Below are 23817 nucleotides of genomic sequence, written 5' to 3' on the forward strand. Positions count from 1 at the left end.
GTATGTCTAGGTGTGTATATTTGAGTTGCTCTGCTTTTTAGATCACGATGATTTAAATTACCTTTTTACTGCCTTAAAATTAACCCAGAAGTACTGTATGGAGTCCTGTAGTATATTACGTCGACACTAGGGGTGTCTCCTGCTTTTCACCACTGCCAAGAAATCAACGCCCTTTTTTAATAAACATTTATTTTAGCCTAAATTATCCAGTACCCTGGCTGCAGGAAGACTCTGGTGATATTTTAGTTTTACAGCTGGAGAAAGTGGTTTAAACTTTTCATTCTTAACCCTTTAAGAACAAGGCCAGCTGTTCATGTTTCACATCAGACCTCAGAACCTGGGAGCCAAAAATGAGTTTCCTTTTGGTTTTAGGTGTGGGGTTGCAGTCTTTGTTTTAAAAAATAAAGCTGTAGAAGAAATGGATGTGCTATGCTCAGCTTGTCTTGTGTGTACACTTAGATGTCTGTTAGATGTGCATTTGGAGAAGTATTTTGAAATGTATATAGGTTTGGTTTCTGTTGGGGACTAAAACAATGTGTTTACTGAATGCTTTCACACAGTCTTGGAGTACCTTAACACTGTGAGAAAAGAAGGCTCATATTTTGAGAACAAGGTATTAATGAAGTCAACACTTAAAAAGAACAAAGTTATGATGAGAAATTATGCCATGGTTGCAACTCTGCTAATAGCTGTGAATATATAGATGAACAGTGATCATCTTCCACAACACTTGTGCTCATACTGCTGTTAGTTGAGCCTTCTGTGAAAATTTTGTTCTCAAAGACTGAGATGTTAATGTGCATAAAAGGAAATAAAATGTTGTTTAATCATGATGCCCATGTGTGTTAGTGACCTGTAATGAACCAAACTTTCATGTATGATTAACTTTGATTATTTTTTCCTTCATTCTGTTGCAACTAAAGCTGTCCTGGCATCTTGTGATGATATAATCATGTTGATTATGGCTTTGTGACTTCTTGAACAGTATTTGTATATGATCAATTGCAATGTGTAAATGTAGATGCTTGGACAAAAGGTGTGCTGGATATTATCTCTACCAGTAAAGGTGTTTGTTTGCTCATATAAGCAGTAACAGCACCAGGAGAGTTTTCCCCAGAGCTGTATCAGTACACTGGTTCTGATAAAACCTGATCTTAGGTACCTTGTAGTCTGAAAAATGAGCTAAAACTAAACAGCTGATAAACATTAAAACCCCCTCATGTTTCATTTAAGTTGCCATTCTTTTTACTGTCATTACCCTGTGGGTGTTTTCACTGAAAGAGTTCACTTTTCATGAAGAAGTAGAGTAGACCTTGTTTCAGTCTTACTAGAGCAATTATTTTTCACAGTTTGGAGTAACATTTCTTTTGTGTTCTTACAGGACTAGAGAGCGAACAGCTATAGTGAAGAAAGAGGCTAATGTATTGTTGTGTTCATAGTAGGTAGCATAAGAGAAAACATAAACATCTAGTGAGTCAAAGAATGTAGTTCTGGATATTTTGGTATAGCCAGTTCTAAAATAATGTATCAGGCAGAGAGCATAAGATGATGAGTCCATTGCATAATGCTAGAAGTAATGTTGATATGCTATTTCTGTCAGAGCTGACTTAGAAAATACTACTCATAGGAAAAACTTGGTAGGAAAAGGTAAATAGCACAGATAGATGCTATTAAACAGTCTTGGTTTTGGATGGATAAACTCTGTTTTATGTATTCTGTTTTATATCCAGCTCTTGAGCTTCATAGTTACAGAAGACACAGAATTCCACAGGAGTCACCCAAACCACGTTACGTAGTGCACCCATCTTGGCTGGGCTCTATTCAGTTGTTTTGACTGACTTGAGTAGTGGTGCTTCTGCTGTATTTTCTCCAGCTGAAGCTGATCTGACAGTGCTTCTAAATTACTGAAGCCAAGAACCACTAATTTTTTTATTTTCAATAAAACAAACCCCAGAAGACCATTTCAAACACTTATTTACTCTTTAGCAGGGAGGGTATTAAATAAGTTAGTTCTTAGCTGAAGAAAAAAACTAGTTGTTCCATTACCAAATCATAATTTTACTGCTGTCATTACAAACATCTGAATAGTCAGTTCAGTTTTGTAACAGGTGGCAGGAACTGAGAGGCACTCACATGGTCCATCTTATACCGTCTTACTGGTGTTCTTCTGCCACAGATGGAATAACTGGTCTAGGATTCAAACTGTGAAGCTTATATGTAGGTCTTCCAAAGTATTTGGTAGGCTTATTTAAGCCAGTTTATTTAATGAAAGAAATTATTTTGGGAGTAATTTTCAGAGGCATAGTTGAGAGGCCAATTTGAATATGCAAGTTTACTTAGCTCTGTGGTCTACGAAACAGATCCTGTTGATGGAGGAGCAAAGAGACTTTTTAAAAAGTAATTTTTCACTATTTCTGTGGTAGAAGTAGAATTTTGTCTTCATATGGTTAAACTTTTAATTTAGTGATAGGGAGAAATGAAAATTGACTAAGGGAAAATGGTTTGTGGTGAGCATGTGTCAGGAACTTCAGAATATTCACTTTATAAGATTTGACACTAAAAGGGAAGCTTTAAGGGAGTGAGATATAATGTCTATATTGGGGTTTTTATTTGTATCTTAAAGGAGATGGGATTATTTTCCGTTGATCAGTGCAAGAAAAGGAGACTTCACTAACTCTGGTATTTCTGGGACAACAAATGAAGCAGAAATACAGATTTTTAAAGCCAAACTATTTATTGGTTTGCTTCTGCCCCCTCATTTCCCTCATTTCTGTATGTCAGAAAGACATACAAAAAATTCTTAAGATGTAGTTGGGTTAATAAAAGAAAATTATTTATTAGTTTTGATTTACATAATACGTACTTTGGAGAAGAAATTAATCTAGCAATGAAGACCTTATGGCTTTCCTGTAGCTGGGTGTTGAATCAGTGTTTAGCTGGCAGGGTTGCAGAAGGAATAGCTTTTTTTTAATCGTAGGTATGCTTAATAGCGTTCTGCTTTAATTTGTAAATTGCACTTGCATAAGCTTTTTCAACATTGCTTTGATTTCCCTGCTAGTAAAAGAAGTCTTTTGCTCTCCCTCCTCTTTTTTAGTGCCTGTATTTATCTGAGTTTTGTTAAAGAAGATCGTATTCTCTCCTAAAAATGTTGCAAGTCAGAATAGTAGTTGAGCATGAAACTGTTAAGACTTTGGTTTAGTTATATGAAATGGTCATCAAAAATTGCGTTCATAGGAAAAATCTTTTTGTAATTTGAGCTAATGTATGATTTCTTGAAAGTAATTTGCTCTTGATTTCTTTGCCCCTCCTCTTTCCTCACAAGCCTGTTCTTCCAGCTCCAGGCAGTATCAAATGTGAGCTTCTAATGCAGAGAAAAATTACAATGCACTGTTCTTCGTTGATTGGCAGCCAGTTAATTTAGCGACACTTTTCCCTGTTTTCCATCCTTTCCTTCTTCTGGCCTGTATGTTTTTCTCTTTTCCTAAGCTAGTTTATTGCTGTGTGTTCCCTACAGAAAGAGCACAGGGGCAAAGGGGGCTGGCTGTTCCCATGCTTCCTACCTGCTACCCTGTTTCCCCCCAAATAAGACAGGGTCTTACATTAATTTTTGCTCCAAAAGATGCTTACTTTTTTTACATGTATAGCTGCCTGGGCACTATTGACTTTTTTATGAACTGCAAGTAGGGCTTATTTTTGAAGTAGAGCTTACATTTCGAACATCCTCAACAATCTTGAAAAATCACGCTAGGGCTTATTTTAAGGGTAGGTCTTATTTTGGGGGAAACAGGGTAGTTCTTCAGCAGAATCATCAGCAGAAATAGGGAAGGTGCTACTGTACAATGTCCTTGTCAAGATCAAACTCCTCTGCTTCTGGAGGAGCGAGCGCTGCAAGGATGGGGGAGTAAAGATTGAAGTGATGGGGAAAGAATTGATGAGAGGCATGGATCTATGTGAAAGAGAGGCGTAAAAAGGGCCAATTCTTAAAGTTTATATAGTTGAAACTTTCTGAGCAGGATATTGTAAGAAAATAAGTATCTTGTTTTACTTGAATGTCCCTGTCAATTAAAGCAGGAAAAAAGGTTGGAACTCCAGGAAACTGTAAGAATTTTATTAGCTGACTTGATCACCTAAATGGCTTAAATATGTTCTTTCTTTCCTGAAGACCACAAGAGTTTATCTTGCTGTACTCTTGTGAACCCGATAAACATTGTCCTTGTTCTACAAATGAAAAAGGTTGAGGTCATGATGGGGTAATGACTTATCCAAGGCCCTTTTTATTGTTTAGAAGTGAACATCAGTATGCAGTGTTGGAAATGGATAATGTGTTTGTAGCTCTGGAAGTATTTAAATAAATAAGAAGACTAAATCAACTTAACTGCTATGAATTTTAAAGTGTTTGGGCTGATGAATTAGTGGAATTGGACTGCTGGAAAACTTGGTGTAGTCTGTTGGGCTTACAGCATGTGATGGTGTGTAGTGGTTGAAAGCCTGGTCATACACTACTTTCTTTCAATGTCTTTGTAGTGCTGTGTTAGGCACTTGAAGTGACTTCTTTTAGAGAGCAGACTTGGAAAAGGGCCTTATATCCGATAAAAGCTGTGCAGTTTCTTAGATGTCAGTGGTCTAAAGTCACCTTGACACCAGCAGTTTGAGGAGGATCTGCTGCAAAGATTGCCTTGCTGTGCTGAATGAAGGGGGACAGGCTTGGATATAGACCGGCATCTTTTTATCTGGGATAGAGCTTTCAGTAGACCAATTCCAAGTGTTTTGGGAATTTTTTCACTGCTGTTTCCCTGGATCGGTGATCAGGGAGCTTAAATTACTCAAAATTCATTATTTTGTAGTCATTTAAGTACATGACTAGAAGCAACGTATTCTGCCTGATGTATGATGTAGCTAGATGATTTCGGTCACTATTTGAAATACTGTATTTCCTTAGTAATATTGAATATCAAGATAAGTTTAACCAGGGTTAAACTTAAACGATGGCTTGTCTTCTTATTCTGGTCTGTTCTATACCATTTGAATGAGAAATGTCTGTGGAGAGGTGTTGTGTGGTTATGTTTTTGTTTTGTTTTTGAAGTTGCAGGTGTTTAGTAACAAAGCCCACACCTTGCAAGTGAAGTCATTTTTGAAGTGACAGTTCTTTTAAATAGGAAAACTTAATCTTGACATTTTACATAGCTTTCTAAATGTTTAACTTGAACTTTTAATTTGATAGTTCAACTTTATTAGGCGTTTTCCACATACAGAAAGACCATTAGAATGTTTTATATGTTGCTTTTAGATTTTACGTAGCACAGCCACAAGCACATTGTTACTTTAACTGCTTGGGAAAACTATGTAGATGGGGCAAAACAAGCTGGAGACTAAGTCTGACTTGCTTGTAACTTGACAGCGAGTTGGCCCTGCTATTGATACTCTGTTCCACAAATAAGGAAGAATCCCTAGCAATATAAATAATTTTAACTGTGTTAAGAAAGTCTCAGAAACTCTTTAAGTGCTTTGGATTAAAGGACAGCATTGGTCCTGAACTGCCAATAAAAATCTTGGCTTCCAAGCTGTAGACGGGTTGTGCCAGTTGATACGCTCAGGTGAATATTTGTGAAGTCTGATGGACATTTTTAGGCAAACTGTTAAGCCAAAGAACCGGAACTCCCCCAGTAAGCTGATACTGTGCCTATTTTAAAAAGCTTATGCAGTAAGCTTGAAGTTCACAAACACCTGATCTCATTGTCTAAGTTAGGTAAAGTAGGAATTAAAAAATGTAGGAAGACATTAGTTAGTTAAAGAACTTCGATCAGAATTTGGGAGAGGCAGGAGAAGGAGGGGCCAGAGTAACAGCAAGGGAGCCCAGAAATGAAGGCCAGGGTTAATATGCTTCTGGGAAGAAACCCAGCTACTGGAAAAGTGGATTCAGCTGTGATTCTCACATGAATATAATCTTAGGATCATCTGTACATGCTGTGGAACTTTTCTTCCTCTGGTATATTTGTGAGAAGTATGAAGGCTTTTTAACCTTTATTTTAAGCCACTGGAAACTTTGGGAAGGAAGACCTCAATTATAGTACTCCTCTCTTTTTCTACCCTTTCTCTGTTGTCCCCCTGTGAATTATTGTCTCTACTACATGTGATAAATGTACACAGAGGAGCAACTGTTGTTTCACTGCTATTATAACTGTGTAGGTTCTGAATAGCATCACTGAAGTTGAAAGAAGTCACTTGGATTCCCTCTGCTCAATGATGTTATGACCAGCAGAGAGGACTTCAAAAGGAGTTGTTGTGGGTTTTTTTTGTAACAAGCTCCATGGCTATGACTTTAGGCCTGAGCTTGTGAAGGAGAATTTCTGTACTTTGTAGGTGTGATGGCTGAACAGCCTTTCAGTTTTGTGTATGTAATGATGTTCCCTTGGGAAGCCTAATTTAGTATTGCACCACTGTTTAACAGGCTTAGCACCTTGGTATCTGAGCAGTCATGGGTCAGTTTTGTTGTTAACGGTGAAGGAACACTTCACAGAGAAGAGCTTGATTCCAGGTAGATCTGCTAACAAGTCTACGAAAAAAAATCCACAATAAATAGAGGAACTCCTAAAGGGCAATAACAAAAACTGCCATATGAATAAACAAACTTGATTTTATATTTGACCTAAGTAGACTATTTTAGCACTCTAATTAAGAGGTATCTAGTAAAATATCTATCTACCACTTATTAAACTTTTTTTCGGGATTCTATATAAAAATGGTGTTAGTTTTCCTGAACTGTTTTATTCTAAACGCTAAATTTGGTTATTTTAGTAATAAGACTAAAGCCTTTGCCTGGGGTACCATTGGTGTTAGTTATTTTATTTACAACAGTTCTTTGAAAAATCAGATTAGTGATTTATAAATGTGATTTATAGAAGTGTGAAAGGTAAGTTTGAATCTTCTGTAGTCTTGAATGTTAGAGTTCAACTCTAATGATGGTGTAGTTGGGTTTACCAGAGCTCAATTCTGAAAAATTCTTTTGTGAGGCCTTAGAGAAAATGAACAGCGAGCTCAAAGGTGGCCAAATTCCTTTTCTTGGTGAGAAAATGAAAAATCATGTGAGTAAAAGGGAGTAAAATTGAGGAGAAGCAGAAATGGTGGTTTTACACTAAGGCATGTAATGATACAGTAGTACTGTAATCCTCTATAGTAGCGGGCAGAACAGATTCTAGAATAATTGGGAAGAGGTGGTCTGAGAGTGATTTTTAGCAATAGTTCTATTTGGGATACTTTCTCAGAGGTATTGTGTAGCATCTGTGCAGTGTCACTAATGTTTTGTCCCTTGATTTGCAGTTGACATTGCAGACCAGTGTACAAATTTATACATTTTATATGCTGCCTTTAAGGTTTGCAAGCAGTGAATTTTTGGAAGAGCTAAGATGGGAAGGAGGAGCAAGGTAGTAGCCTGTAGTTCTGTGGTCAGATTGTGTATAAATGCAGAGATGTGTCAGTCTGTGGGGGATGGACGTGAGTGTTTGTACAGTGCCTTGCACTGGGAAGACTGGATTCTTGGTTGTGAGCTCCAGAGCAACGGGTAATTCTGACTGGAAGTCAATGGGGCTCTGCATGGGTGCACCTACTGAACTTTTTTGGGGACCTGTGGAACCAATAAAGAGCAGTACATTTCTAGTGCTGCTTTGTGTGTACTTTTATACTTTCGTGGATATTTGCAACTCAGGGAAATTTACAGCTTGTCAGGACAGCTGCTTTTAATTGTGTTGCTAGTAACAGCAATTAATAAGCTTTGATTTCTGACAAGATCAAGGAATCTTATCTTTGGCAACTGCCAAAAATAATGCTAACATCTATCAGTAAATGATATTTTTTAAAATAATTTCTTAAATATTTGACATATGATTCTTATAAGCTACTGAAACTGGGTTGGAATTCTAATTTAATCTTTTGAGAACACCATTGTTAGCTTGTAGCATAAATGCTAGTTCGATACTGAATGGTAAGTATTTGCATTCCTGTACATAAATATAAGTAGTCAGTTCTTGCCATGAAGAACTTACCCTAAAATATTCTATCCTTTTAATTGCCTTCTAATATTACTTCATGTAACCACCTCCTGACTGGGCATCACCTCAGCATTATGATTTTAAAAAGCCAGTATTTTCTTCATGACACATCATATAAAGAAAACTGTTGTGAGATGTCAGAATACTCTGTATCAGTGAAAACCTTAATTGAAAGCAGAGTGGTATTTTTCTGTGTTTTCCTAGGTTTTATTTTGCTTTCATTTGATCAGGAAGCCTACAATAATAATAACTGAAGACTTTGGAAATTTGCAGTGCATCTTTTCAGAAAATAAATTCCTAATTTGCTGGAAATTCTAGAGTGCTGGAAATCATAAGTACTCACTTAGAATGGAAACTGGTAATGCCTGGAAGACCTGTTTAGTGTTTTGTAAAATTCTTGATGTTTTAATTACAATGGTTTTGATCCCTCTCTATTGGATCACAGTGTTCACAGGGCCTGTTTTCAAACCTTATGACTCATCTTTATTCTTTGCTGAATTCTTCAGGAGTCCTTGAGTGGCATAAGCTAAACCAGAGCTTGTTAAAATGTCTCATTTTAATAGCTGACAGCTGTAAGTTCTGATGAAGTTATTTTCCTTTTGGAAAAAAAACCCAAACCCTAAGTATTAAGATTAGTGTTAACTATTAGAGACAGTTAAGAATACTGGAATACAATCTCTTACTTTGCAGATTCTCTATGCAACAATTCCCCTTGAACATAGTCTGCCTCCTCCTTTGATTTGCACATCTTGTCCAGTTCTGCATCTTTGCCGCCTTGATTGTTTTCCGTTCCTGTCAGTTTGTGAAATCAAATCCCATTTTTTAAATTTTTCAGTTGCATGTTCTTTACATAGTTCTTTGCAGTGTTCTTCAGCCTCTTTTGTGATAGATCAACAATGACATTTTATTACCTACTTTTCTTTTGTGATTTTTTTTTGATGTACTGTTTCCATTTTCTCTTGTTGGCCAGCCATAAGACACCTACCTCCCTTCCTCAAAACTCAGATTTGCCTTTTTGGCACAAAATGATATTAAACTGTTTATAAGTTTCTTAAATGGGAAGAAGGTGACAGCATCTACTTACGCAACCTGTTTCTGTGCTCTTATACCATCTGCTCAAGTACTTTTACATTGACCTGTGTGACATTCCTGAAACTTCAAGGCCTTGTGGCATAGCCTGTGTGAATTAGCGATATTCTCTGAATTGGTACTTTAACTTTCCACTTCAAGGATGTTTGACTCTTCTAAACTCTTAGCAGACTGCCGTATGCGGCATCTTTCTTTTTCCTCTTGATCTTCTTACATCTATTAAAAAAAATGTGTTGCCAAAGCTTCAACCTTTCCAATTGGCTCTACTGAATATACTGTTAAAATCTAAAGACTTAAGATAATCAGTTGGTAGAGGAGTGTGGTCACATTGCTCTTGAGTATTTACAACTTTTCTGTGAATAGGGAGTTACATCTAACTGTAGTATAGTCTTTTATAGTAAGTAATATATGACTATTATATGATGCAGTGTAATATGTAATCTTACTTTCTAGTATGTATCTTTGCTATTTTCTTTTCCCTCCACAAATACTGTTTGCAGCACTACAATGAATCCACTGTGTCTAAACCCCCTGAAGAAAAGAAGCCTTCTGAACTTTCTGATCCTGATCTCCTATTCTTTGCTTGCACAAGTCAGCGAACAGTTTGTGGCAAGGGATCTTTACCAGATATGTTGGGAACAAATACATCAATCTGTATGTTTGTTGGCTGCTGTCAGAGGATAACATGCTCTGTTTCGATTCCAGCTATGTTCTCATCTTTCGTATTTGCCCCAGCCCCATACACATGTGAGATCTATCTGATCAGTAACAAGCAGCCTGTAGCCGTTTGTTGCAGTAGTTATGGAGGTGGTTTGTTTTCTCTAACGGGGTTCTATGACTCCTGTAGCTCCTTCTCTGCTTTTGGAAAACCCTCTGCAAAGAGAAATGTGATAGTATTGCTCCTTTGTTAGAGCTTTCAGTGTTAATATCTGATCTTCTTTGTACAAGCAAGATGAGGAATTTCAGAAACTTCGGAAGACTGGGCCACCCTTAGTTTTACTCCCTTTTTTTTTGTATTTGAAGTGCCACAAATAATTTTGAAGAGGTAGGAGTGTTTGATCTACAGATGTTAACACTTACCTTTAGCTTTTTGAAAATTACTCCAAAAATAAGTTTAAATTTGCAAACATAGTAACAAGTACTATACCTTAAAGTGGCAGTAATTTCTACAACATACTAAAGCATGTTTAAAAAAACAATGCAGAGAAAAGCAAGCCTACCTTTCACACCCTTCATCAATCCAGTGGCAAGAATACTTGACTAGAAGTCTTATAGTTAACGTAACTATTTTTTACAGTTTCTGTTAATTTTGGAGGAAGATATTGACCTACCAGTTCACTTGGCAGAGATTTTAGTGGGATTGTTCTAGAGAGCTGTTTGAAGTTCCCTAGTTCTTTTTGGTTTTCTAATACCTGGGAGTGCAGAGAATTAAATTGCTGTAATTGAAAGCAGCCTCATGAGAGCATAGCTATATATAGCAAATTATATTTCAATATGGCTTTAAGTCAAGTTAATAGCTTCTTGTAAAGTAACTGTTCCTATTTCTGTGTAGGTCAGCCAGTGATGAGTTCTCAGTCTTGCTGGACTGCTGTTTTATTGCTTTGTGTTGAAGTTTTGAACATTGTCTGTTTTCTGGGAAGGTACTTTGAACAAAACCTATTTTATCTCCAAATTGTTGCAGAGAAAGGGAGAAGCTGAAGCAGCTTTAATTGCCTACTAAAAAATTTACCTGTAAAATGGGTTTTTTGACTCTTGGGTAGTTTTGTCTTTCTTCATTTGACAGACTCTAAGATGCTAAATAATATCTTAATCTGTTTTAATTACTGGTGAAAACTGTGTGACTTTGTTTATAGTCCCTCCAAGTTCTCAGGGATGCTTGTATACTTCAGCTTAATATTTTGAATGAAGTTTTGTTTCTTTTGTTCTATATGTTACTTGAGTTTTTCTAATCTGAAGTTGCTGTTCTTCCACACAAGCATAACACAATTTACTGTTTGCAATTCCTTGGATTTTTCTGTGTTCATACTCACCAATGAAGGGAAAAGATTCCTTCATCAGAGAAGATAATAAATGGCTGTTATTTATATACATCAGTGTCCTGAAGAACAAGATCAATGTTATATGCTCTGGTTTTTGTTTTGCTTTAGTATCCCATTAAGTGTAAGTTGATGTCATTTCTTTATTATTTAGGTGTTGACCCATAACTCTGATAATCCCATGACACCTGAGTCACTTGTTATGATCTTAAATCACATTTTATGCTTTCTCCTGTGCTGTTGATAACAAGCTTTTGTACTGTATACTTATAAATAAAATCGCCTCCTTTGAAGTGCTCTCCAAAACTCTTCAACTCCACTTTTGTTATGCATAAAGATTTATGTAATTTTTTTTTTGTCATTGATATATCTGTTGTCTTGTAGTCTTACCTGTAGCTTTTGCTTTGTTTTGTATGTGGATTACAAATTTTCTGGTTGGACAGCCTGGTCTTGTTTTCATTTTCACTAGTGTGATCTTTGCCAGTATAACAGCACAACCATAGGGGAGATCGATTGGGAAACTTTATTGCAATTATCTTTGAAGCTAAAAAAGAAAAAGCTGCTGTGGTCTCTTCTTTAACTACAGGAACTGAATAAACCTCAGTGAAGAGGCTTGTGCAGGAAACCTGGTGAGAGATTTTGTAGGTGAAACCGAATGGTAATGTGAGTGGAACAAATAAATCAGTATCTTGCATATTTTTTGAGACTCATCCAGAAGCAAAGGAGGACCAACCTGTCTTACCCCAAAGGCTTCCTAATGTGAACTCTTAATTGCATCAGAACTTACTTTGATTTAGTGGTGGCAGAACTGTACTGTTCTCCTACTAAAGGCTGAGTTGCTTCAGAATATTTCTGGGAGACTCCTTTCCTTGGCTTTGGAGAGTTCATTATTCATTTATGCACTGAAAATTACAGAGTTCTGAGGATTTTCAAGATCGATGCGAGCTTTAGAAGTGCCATCTCTGTAGTGATTGCATAAGTAGACTGGATTGTTGCCTCTAAAGAGTAGTAGCTGGGAAATGCCAAAAGTAAAATTGTCTAATACCACACAGGGAATTGTACATTAGCTCATGAAATTCACACTTCTGTTTCTGTGACTGTTTTTTTCTCAAGTTTTATTTACAGATTGCAGTGTTTGTTCAAGTTTTTGCAGCAAGGGCTCTTATTATTTTGTATGAGAGCTTATGGTTTCTCATACATATGAGGTTTCGCTTTTTTCCTTCAAATAGCAAGATTCATTTACTAATTTTCTAAATATGGCACTATCTTTTCTCTGCCTCATTTTGTTTTAAAAACTGCGCTATGTTTATCTCTACCGCTGTTAATTATCTATCTACCTGACATATTGCAAATTCCATCAGGGAGGTTATAAAATGAAACAGAAAACTTTAATAGTCACACATACTACAGGTACAACACGAGTTAAAAATAATAACTGGATTATTTTAAACTTATTATATCCACATCAAACTTGTGTGAGATGGTTTTTGGGGTATAGGCACATGTAGTGAATGGTATTACCAGTGTATGCTGTGACTTGATAGCTCCTTTTCTCCTCCAAATTCAGGAAAAGGACTTTGCAGTAAAACTGTTTTCCATCTTTGATGATGCTTTCTTCTAAAGCTGTTTTCCTTGGTGTTTCCACTGGGTCCTTATGTCTTGTTATATCTTGGGTAACAATTTTTTTTCTTAGAGACACCTTTAGTTTATTTACAGATAAGTAGTGTTGTGTGTCTGTGTGCACAGATATGTGATTAACCCAAGTATTCTATCATACCTTCAAGGTCATACAAGTTTAGATTTTCTTGCAAGCTCTGGAATTTTAACTGCGTTCAGATAGGAGAAGCTATGGCACTTATGTATATGAATATAAATCGCATCCCTGCTATAACTGGACAGATTTCACTGATTGCTTTTCAGTCCTGAACACTTCAAATTCAAAACGTTAAAATTGAAAATGAGTGGTTTAATGCTATTTGAATAGATGCACTTTTTATTTGTGTTCCTTTTAATGTTAATTAGGGCAAAGGGCATATAAAAAGTAAAGACTGAAGCCTCTTAAAATTAATACTCTTGATTCCTCTGGTTTTCCTGTCTGGTAGAGAATTTGGCAACAGTAGCTATCTCTAATTTCAGGTTTGCTTCTTGCTTCATTGGTTTAGGGCTTCCCTGTGATATCCTAGAATAACTACTTAACTGTGGTGGCTTTAAGCCATTAATATCTCATTTTGGAGGAGACCCGTGGACAGTGGAGGATTTAAATAAAGCATAGCAGAAGTGACTGGCCAGCTGCCAGCCAGAGGACAAGTGGCTTCCCTTAAAATGACTGACAGAGCCTGAGCAGAGCCAGGACTGGATTAGATGGTGACTAAGGAGTAAACTGCAGGCTTTTCCGAAGACTTGGACGGTCTGTCTCTTGCATCCCGAGGGGGATGTGGTGGAACCGGATGTGCCTCTGAATGGGAAGAAACTTTTAAAGAATGATCACTTCTTTTGTTATGAATAATTGAATAAATGTATCCAAAACAAGGTTTTTGTATTAAGGCTTTTTCTTTCTTAAATGTGGCAAAGGGAATTGTAACACTTATTTTGTGTATTTGCAAAGAACAACAATGCCAGAATGCTGTAACAGCTTTAACCTGACTTGATCTCTGCTGTAATCCCAAATCCAGCAATCCCCTTTGCCTTGTTTCATTATCTCTGATGTCTGCAATTTAAACACCATGTTCGAGAATTAGGTATTAATCTTTTTTTGAGTTCTTTCAGTGCTGAAGGTCACAGGGTGTTTTCTTTAAAGGCAAGTTTAACAAATTTAGGCTACTTTGGGGAAAACACATTTAAAACTTGAAATCTTCTCCTTACGAAGTTAAAAACAGCTGGTGTTTGATGTCTTTTTTTAAGCAGTGTCCTTTTAGACTACAAAATGCCTATAGCTTTCCTTGATGTTTGCTGTTGATTAACCATTAAAAGATGAGATACTGAGTCAGAATATTAATAGCAGTTGTAAGACCTGTCCCATGTACCTTTGTAGTTTCACCTTTGAGTTAATAAGATCATACATGAAAACCGAGCTCTGATATAAGTTCAGTGGTTTGTTCTGATAAACCTTCCAAGAAGTGTAACTGAATGTTTTTGGGGATAACTCACCATAGCTTCAACTACAGAGATGTTGAGGAGTTATTGATGTATCATGCTGGGTAGTTGTATCCTCTTGAAAATTATGGTTGCTGGAAAATGTCTCTACCTCCTCTAAAGAAACCACAAATTGATGGGACAACAATGTGTTAATATACCTTGGAGTTCTTTTTTAAACCCAAATAAAACTTGTTCATTTTCTCTAGCTCTTTTAGATTTTTTTTTTTTTTTTTAGAGAGAACATGTTATTAGACCTTGTAAAGCATTTGACACTTCAATTATTACGTTATCTGGGCCATTAAAAACACGATGCTCATTTTTTTTAACTCTTGCAGAATCAAATTGGATAATATTTGTGTATGTGAATAAAAAGTGGAGAACATGTTAGCAATCCCCTTGCAGATTTATAGTTGAAAATGCATACGTTTTTTGCATTAAGGTGCAAGAATTCGATGATAGCAGTTTTCAGTTTCCCTCTTTTTTTGTGGGACGTGTTTGGTTCAGGGTCTCTGACTTGAGAAGCTTTGAGTATTGGGTTGTTGTAGCTGAGTCAAGCAAGTTAAAAGTCATTAGAGAAATTCCTTAATTAAATAAACTCTTGTACTAGAATAAATAGCCTCCCTGTAACTTTTTTTTCCTCATTCTTCATGAGTTTTCCCAATGACCAGCAGTCATAGTTGGGAAAGCAAATATGTCTCAAAAGCGCTTGGAGTAACTGAAAAGCAAGTTCAAGAGTGGATTGTTTTTTGGTTTGGTTTGGTGTTTGGCTTTTTTGGTGGTTTTTTGTTTGTTTTGGGTTTTTTGTTTGTTTTTCTATATTTAGGGTGCATCTTAGAACCTGTATGTTGAATCCTGCCTTATCTCTGTATACCTAGGGAACTCTTAGGAGCTCATAGGAAGTACTAACTAAAGAACAAGATTTAAGGTTGATACTTAAATTTCATTGTTTGCATCTGTAGATGTATCATACGTTCAAAGGAGAAAATACTATAATACATTGCCGTAATATGCACCTTATTTCTGTTTGACTGAAGAATTAAAGGTACAAATGGTAGATAATCTTCTATAGCAATACTGCTTATTTTTTTGGTAACACTGCAAGGTTTAAAGAAGACCATGTTCTGTGTTTTTCATGACCCATGCCATTCTGTGAATTCAGCATATGCTGGCAGTTCCAGCTGTTGGAGTATTGTTAATAATAAAAATTATCCATTTTAATGGGATGTTCTACTCACAGGAGAGCATAACTCTGAAGTACCAACTGAATGCCTGAGTCCTTTACTGTCATGCTTGTAGTCTGTGCTACTGACCTGGTACCATTACTGCTACTTCTATGTTTTCTTCCTTGCCTTTTTTTTTTCCCCTGTAATTCTTTTTCTTGATGCCCTCTAAGAATTTCTTGCTGGTTTTGTAAGCTGTTTAATTTATTCAGTTGCACATGTGGACAGCTGAATGTTCACACCAAGGGGTAACAAGATTTGACAGTCCAAATACCAGAAGGGAAATGATTTCCAACTTTCAGGTACTTTTGGACAAGATGATGGTTATGAAATGTATGGTGGGACTCTGCCAAAGCTTTTGTAACAAAAATGAGTGGGACATAACCAAAATTGAGGTTGTGAAAGTTGTGTAATTGTGAAGGTTCAATAAATTGTCATCTTGGCTAGATCCAGTTGGGAAGTGTTATGTCTTAAACTGCTGTCGTGCAGTTTTAGCTTCAGGATTAGAGAGGCAAGGGATTAGGCTGCCACTCAGATGAGTGAATGGGTTTGGAGACAAAACAAAAAAACCCACAAGCAAAACAAAAACAAACAACAAAAAAACCTGTAAGATCAGGATGTCTAGTACAGCACACCACTAGAAGATACTTAATTTTGGAATTTACTGAATGTGATGTGGGTGTCAGGCATTTTAATGCATTTCTTTAATTCCTTCTGTGGGTTATGATCTCATAAATAGGTTGAGAATTTGGGGTCAGCAGTGAAACTGTCACTGCTCTTAAGTTATGTGAACTTCTACAAGCCTCCTAATTTAATGCCTTCTAATGTCTTGGCTTCTCATAACTCTTCTGTATCACAGTATATGACTCAACATTAGTATAATCATAAGAACCTCAGAAGTAGATTTACTCTCTTAGTATTTGAGTAGAAAGTTGTGCTAGAGAGCTGCTGATTCCCAGGAGCTGGTATTTGGGGGAGTTATACTCTCTGTGCCTGAAGTGCTTTTATGCAAAGCAATTACCTAGGAGTTGCTTTGCATAAGACAATATAAAAGTCACCAAGTTGTTTTAAATGTTAATGTCTAAATTTTGGCAGTTAGTCTGCACTATTACCAGCTCTCAAAATAAGTCCAGTCTTGTTTTCAGGTAACCATGTTGTGATGTCTCAATTTTAAGTAGATTTCTTTTAGTGGCTGCACTGAAGAGCCTAAAAGGTGGTTTAATTACTTTGAGTCAAACACAAATGTCAGATTTGCTAGGAATCTTAACTATGACATCTCCCTTACTAATTTCCTTTTGTAGTGTACAGATAGATATTCCTGTGAAATATACTGGAAGATAATCAGTAATATGTTTTTCTTGATAAACAGGCTCCTCTTAAGTCGAGACACATTTTCTCTATTTTGAGTGGGGTTTTTTTCTAATCAGATTTAACAAAAAAAGGCAAAGTATATTCACACTGTTTCTGAACAGGGTAGATTAAGGTTTTGCTTGCCTTTTTTTTCCCCTGATCAAATATTATTCTTGTTTGTCTTGTTTAAAGCCATATTTGTTGTGGTGTCTACAGAAATATTGGGCATGTCTTTCATATGTGCTCTAGTAAGATTCTTTCAGGTTTTAATTGCTCTGGTAAGTCACATATGAAATGTACAAATTGCAGTAGGTGAGATCTTGCATATTCTTCTGACCATCAGTTAATTCAGAAATTCAAATATTAAAGTGGCTTAAAGCCTCTGGGCTTTGTCTGAAATTCATTTTAACAAATACTTAAAGGACCATGCATGTGTCTGTGTGGCATGTTCTATTAATGTGAAAGTTTTTGAAACCTCATTAACCAACACCATCCCTTTTAGTTTGCCAACTTGCCTGATGGTTGTTAATGAAGAATACAGTATGAAGAATAAAGTACCAACCTATGACAGCCAGAGCTTTAGTAATTTGAACAAGGGCCATTAAAAAAACCCAGCCAACCAACCAAAACGAACAGGCAACTGCAAAACACAACAAACTAAACCCCTCTTCCCCAAGCTGGCAGTTCTTCATTGTTAAAGCTTTGTGAAAATGGCAATGCATGGAAGATGAGCTCGAAGGAAGATGAAGAAGAATGCTCTGCAACAGGTAATTTTAATTAATCATTAATTTTGGTGGTATGGAGAAGAATGAGAAAAGGTAGAGAAGCATTTTGTGTGTTTGTGGATGAGAAAGAAGGATCTTTTTGTAGGCTCTTTAAATGCTGACTGCCAGCCTCTGCCATCTTTCTTCGTAACACTCCCATTCTTTGTTAGCTGTAGTAGTGGATGATGGAAAACATCTTTTTGTGTAACCTGAGAGTTGATTATCTTGATAATCCCTAGTTCTGACTCCCAGCTGACATGGCTTGGTTAACTGCTTCACTTGCACACTGTAGTTTCTTCCTTGTGATAACAAGTAATGTAGAAGGTGCAGGAGCAAATCTTGAAGAACTACTGTACAGGTACTAAACAGACCCTCAGGGACCACTCTTGTCACTTGTTGAATTAATTCATTGTCTGGCTATGGAAACAAACCAAAAGCCTTGAAACGGTCTAACTTTTAAACTGTTCCCAGAGGTCATTTGTGTTTGCAGTCGCTCACATGCTGCCTTTTGAGGACTAAATTTGAGATGAGTCCTAAGCTGACATTGTGGCTTGCTGCCATTTAAACACATTTTCTGCTTTTATAAAGGCAGAAAACTGACGCTATAATTTAAGTCTCTGAACTATTTACAGAAAGATGTACATCATGTGGAAAAGTAACATACAGTTAAACAGATCTAGAAAGTATATTCTCCTAATGCATGCTGAAGAACTGTTTTGCAGTCTGATGTCTTACTGTGTACCAGCTGTTCTGTATAAATGACTTCAGCTAAGAATTTAGATTCTGTGGCTAATATTGCTAATTGCAAATTTCTCTTTATTTTCTATCCACAGCTCTTCATGTCTTTTGCCAAGAGGAAACTTGTCAAGATAATTGCCCTTAACTACCCTACCTTGGAGGAGCATATACAAAACTGATCTGAAGAAGAGAGAGCAGTTAATATTGGAAGTAACTGCCAAAGAAAGAGAAATCAAGAAATGCATTTTTATGGATGATCTACAGAAGAAATAAAGACTAAAGCCAGTTAATAGATTATCCTTAACCAGTAAAAAGGCACAGCTTCTGAAGGGAGAAAAGGGGAATAATTACTAGAGAATAAATTGCAAATAACGTTTTTGTTCTTAAATGAACAATATAATATAATGATCTTCCGAAGTACCTTAGTGACATGTTTTGCCTTCTCTCCAGTAAACTGATATTTCCACAGTATTCAGAATTTGGTGAGCCTTCTGTTAATAGGTTTTGGACTGTTCCTTGATCTGTAATTATTTCTGTCTCTAAGTCATGATTTTGCTGCTGCTTAACCAGGAATTAACTTGTAGGGATCTAACAGAATTCAAAAAAAATTGCCAGACTAGGAATATTATTAGAGGTTTTCAAGTTGGCAATCTTAGGAGTTGTATCAGAACCTTGTTACTCTACACATTTATTTGTATAAATCATCTTCCCCGCATCAGACATGAAATGACATATTTGGAGATTCTACATTGACTTTTGTCTTTAAATGAGTATCAACTTAAAACTATAAAATAAAAATATTTATGTCAATGCAGTGTTATTTTGCCGAATAAGGTTTATAATTATGATAACCTTTAGCAGTAACTGTCAAATTTTCTGTTAGTGCATCCAGTCCCAAAGTAATAATTTCCACCATTCTTTAGAATGCTGCATAGTCCTGCTGTTGAACTTTGGTAATTCTTTGCATTAAAACCATACAGATGAAAACGTGTACCAGACTTTTCTTCCTTAAAGGGCTCATTTGTGTGCTTCCCTCCCTGCTTTTTTTCATAATGCATTAATCCTACTCCCTGCCTACCTGTTTGTAAACAGCAAGAAAATATTCAGCCTATTTAGCACTGGTGTTTAAGGGCTTATATTGTATCTCGCACAGTGGCTACACATACTGATTGTATTTGGGGACAAATAAGTGACCTTTTTGTACCGTTGTTCAGAATACACTGAAAAATGCCTGCCTCCAGGATCAAATAATTAATCTTCATTTCTGAGGATCAAGTCTTTGGTGTAGAAGAACACCTTTGTGTTTGTCCAGCTCACAGCTGTGCAAACAGGAATCTTGGCATGTGCAGCTTGAATACTTATTTGTACCAAAAAAAAAAGAGGACTAAAATTAGTAGACTTTTGGATTCTCCTGTAAGGATGGACATTCAGCACATCAAAAGCAGGTAACTACTTTTAAAAATACCTTCTTAAAATACTGTGTAGTAAATATTGAATAATAATGGAATTGATACATGGTCACTTACTAGATTTTTCTAATTTTTTGTAGATATCCAAGTTCCAGTCCTGGATAGGTAAGTATTCTTAACACTTCTTTGTAGCAGTAACTGTTTCCCAGAAAAACTAAGCTGAAGTTTATTCAGTTTTTTCTCTGCTCTCCAAATATTTTTTTAGGCTATTTCATGTAGATAACTCGATTATGCTTAGCATGTGCATCTAGATGCATAATGATTCCTTATAAGCATTACACTTGTTCATGAACTGAAAAAGTTATTCCCTTTTTTCTTAATTTTCCCTGCTCAATTTTCAGTAGCATTTTATGCTGCTTTGGGCAGGTTGATTTCAGTAGCCTGTACTAGACATTAACTTTCTCCCCAACACCTGAACAAGGATGTAAGTGCCCAGAACAGACTTCTGATGCAGTTATGATTGTATATTTGTATGTGTGTGTGTGCAAAAGTGCACTGGTTTTAATTCAACTTTCTCCTTTAATTTGCAGCCTTCCAGTCTGGTGTTTTTCTTGCCTCTTCATGACCTCGTGTCTTGAGCAGCCTAGCTGGATCCCCTGGTTCCTGTTTCTTCTTGTTTCAAAATTCTGCTTTTCCCCGTTTGAAATCCCCTGCCCTTTTATATTTGTACACATACACTGGGCTTTTTCTGCCTGTTTTGGTCTTCACTGTTTTTTCTAAGACTTAGATTGGGTTTGGTCCAGGATTTTTCATGTGGCAACTGTTCTGGATTCCCTGCCACAGTGGAATAAGTTTCTTTTATAGAATATGCCAGTCATGCTTTGGAGGTTTTAGGGACCTGATGGTCCTCATCCGCGTTTGTGTTCTGCTGCTTGTCTTGCTATAAGTAGATGTTGGGGAAGAAGTTAAGGCACTATCTTTTACCACTCTACTTAGAAAGCATGTACATTAATTTCTTTAAAGAAGCAAGAGAGCTCCTGGATTGTGGGTGATAATGTGTTTTGAAGGTTAAAAAAAAAAAAGGCAAACACCCCCCCCAACACATCTCTTTTTGGACATGTTTAGATTCATGAGATGTTTGTTCTGCCCCTTTCTGTCCTTATTAGGGAAGGCAGTCGCATGCTTCCAGACTCAATGTACTTCTTCCTTTTTTTTCCCTTCTATCAAGTAATCTCTGTATTTCTGTTCAATTTTGTATAATTTTGAGGAGTCTTTCTGTGCAAGTGCTCAGCTATGGAGTCCCATACACTCCATACCATTAGAAAATCACTGTTGAATAGAATGTGTCTGAGACTCATCTTAAATATGTTTTGTTTTCTTGTATAAAACACTCCCTTAAAAGTAACTTTTTGAAAATGTTTGTTTATTGATCTCTTCAGTTACCTGATCACTGCTTTGCTGACTGATTAAAAAAGAAATACTAAGCTTGTGTTTATTGTCAACTTCTCTGGCTCCGAGTGAGGCATTTGGGGAAAAAATGCTGAGTTGTATTGTCTTTTGGTGTTCACGTTGCAGTAGTTGTGGATTTCGATATGTGCAAGTTCACAGTGACTCTACCCTTGAAGTTTAATTGCTATGACTCTGCAGCAAAGATTGAAAATGTTAGTTTAACTTTCCATTCAGCTACGAAACAGGAACTTATAGGACATGAAAAAAATATTTAAATGTAAAGCTGTTACATCTGAATTTCTAGTAATGTAAACCAGTTATTTTGCATCATTTTTCCTGTATGAATTGTTTTTGGGGGTGATGGGCAGGTGGCTCTCGGGAGGAAATATGCTGTGATTTTTCTTATGTTAATTGAGTAAGGTTTGTCACGGTTATTCGTAAGGACGTATCTGTTCCTATGTATAAAATAAAATGGTCAAACAGATTATGTGAAGTCTTGAAATTCAGTATTTTAACTTGAAAAACAGTGTTTGTTGTAGCTTAGAATACGTGATTGAAGTTCTTGTTGTGTGGACTGCCGATATTTTCATGGGAATTTTCATCAGAGGAGGCCTCTCAATGGTTTTATATTTCTTTGTATATTTTGGTGATATAGACCTATCCAAATAAAACACTGTCCATAGTTGTTTGGTTTAAAATATATGTATATATACTTACGCAACAACATAACTTGTATTGGCTGAGATATTTACAGTGCTGAAACTTAAAATAGTTCCTCTAAGCTAACTTTGGAATAATTGCAACTTTGTTCTTTTTTGTGTGTGTTTCAGGGAAATGAGGCAAGCTACCCTTTGGAAATGTGCTCGCACTGTAAGTTTATTTTTAATTGCCATATTATATTGTTAGAGAGGTTAAGCTTATTTGAAGATGGATATATATACAACTTTCATGTCTGAATTTACTGAATTGCCTGCTTGAAAAGTTACACAGTTTATATACTAACCAAAAAAGTAAAATCAAAAGGTGAAAATTTGAAATAATAAAGCTTGTGCTGTTACACTGTAAAATAAGTCCATCTTTAAAAAAAACTCAAACACTTATAAAAATTATTTCTATTTTTCCATTAGAATATGAAATGAACTTATAGTTCTGATGTCTGTATGGTGAAGCTTTATAAGTGGTTGTTTAGCTGGTGGGATTTTTCCACCAATGCCAGTTCCTCAGAGATGTGGATGAGCCTGTGGTGCAGCATGTGCTATGTTAGGAGCAAAAGATTTTGCTGAAGTTGTCTTTGCACCCTCAGAGGAAAGAGAACAAGAGGTTGAGGCTAGAAGAACATTTTTTTTGTGTGTGTGCTTTCAGACAGACATTTGGGTGAGAAGCCACTTCGTGTTATTAGTTTTTGGTCCCATGAGTATAAAATGCATTGCTCTGTATCAGGGGGGTAGGCTACCCTGTAAAAATAACAAAGTATTTCTTGCCTAAAGTTGACCAAAGAAAGGGTGTTTTATGAAGTGTCCCTGTGGTGCTCTGCTAAGTGTACTTATTTTTAGCTGTTTTTTCTTGAATGTTTTTCAGCACTAAATAATGTGTGGACTTCTGTATGTATATATGGACTATTTGATGCAATTCCCATTCTTTGGTTAATCAGATCTTGTTCTTGAACAGGAGAACAAATTCTTCCAGATAGGGGACTCTCTTCTAGGCTGCTTTCACAGTGCTAGTCATAACTGAACTCCAGCTCGCATAAACAGTAATACAAAACAAATAATCACGGAGGAATCTCTTTCTAAAGGAATTGAAATAAGTGTTCCTTTTGCTAGTAATTTGCAAACTCTCTATGCTTAATATACATGTCGACATGAATTGTAACTTGAGTCATCAGTTTGTAAACACTTGAATCTTATCCACAGCACTGCATTGCTGTGTTACGCTCTCAGTGTGTATTTTGTTAAATATGGATCTGTGGGTGGAAGTTTCATATTTGAAGACTTCAGTTGTCTTTTTTGGGATCATATATATCAATCTTAGTTTATTGCTCTACTGGTCAGTTTTTCCTTAAGGAATTTTTTGTCCCCACCTACATAAATCTCTGGAATTGTAAGCAGTGTGTTGCCATCCGTAACTTTTTATTCCAGGACAAGCTATATTCATTGGCAGCTACTGCAAACTGTTTATTACTGAGCTTGTTTGTTGCCTTTTATTGCAGAGAGAGAGAAGATTTCCACATTATGTTCTGTGGTTAAACTGTATTTTGAGATCGATGTGTAAATCTGAGGTTTTGCATGATTAAGGATTTTTCTGCTTTGATGACTCTTCTCACAGCAGAGAGAACAGCAACTGCTTCTCTGGGCAGTGTTCTAGTTATCCCAGATGTCGCTTTGCTTGATTGTGCCTAACTGCTGGAATGATTGTGCTGTGCTTAAGGATTCTGTGTGCCCCAGTATCCTGACGGAGCAGGGGGTTTGGGGGCACAGATGAGTACAGTAGCACATCTCTGAGTAAGTCCAGTAAGTAGCTATTCACTTTGTTCTTCAAATGTTAAATGATCATTCTGCTTCCAAGCAGTTGTCATTGACAGG

At 36.4% G+C, this 23817-nt stretch overlaps 1 protein-coding gene across 1 annotated transcript in view; it reads left to right on the forward strand.

Annotated features, from left to right (window-relative positions):
• PPP3R1 (protein phosphatase 3 regulatory subunit B, alpha) overlaps positions 1-23817 on the forward strand; it is a 39711-nt gene that overhangs the window by 986 nt on the left and 14908 nt on the right. The window contains exon 2 of the mRNA XM_065834455.2: positions 22066-22105. Coding sequence (XP_065690527.1) covers positions 22066-22105 — 40 coding nt within the window. The remainder of the gene's footprint in view (positions 1-22065; positions 22106-23817) is intronic.

This window comes from Patagioenas fasciata, chromosome 3 (genome assembly GCF_037038585.1).
Source record: "Patagioenas fasciata isolate bPatFas1 chromosome 3, bPatFas1.hap1, whole genome shotgun sequence".
Classification (NCBI taxonomy): domain Eukaryota; kingdom Metazoa; phylum Chordata; class Aves; order Columbiformes; family Columbidae; genus Patagioenas; species Patagioenas fasciata.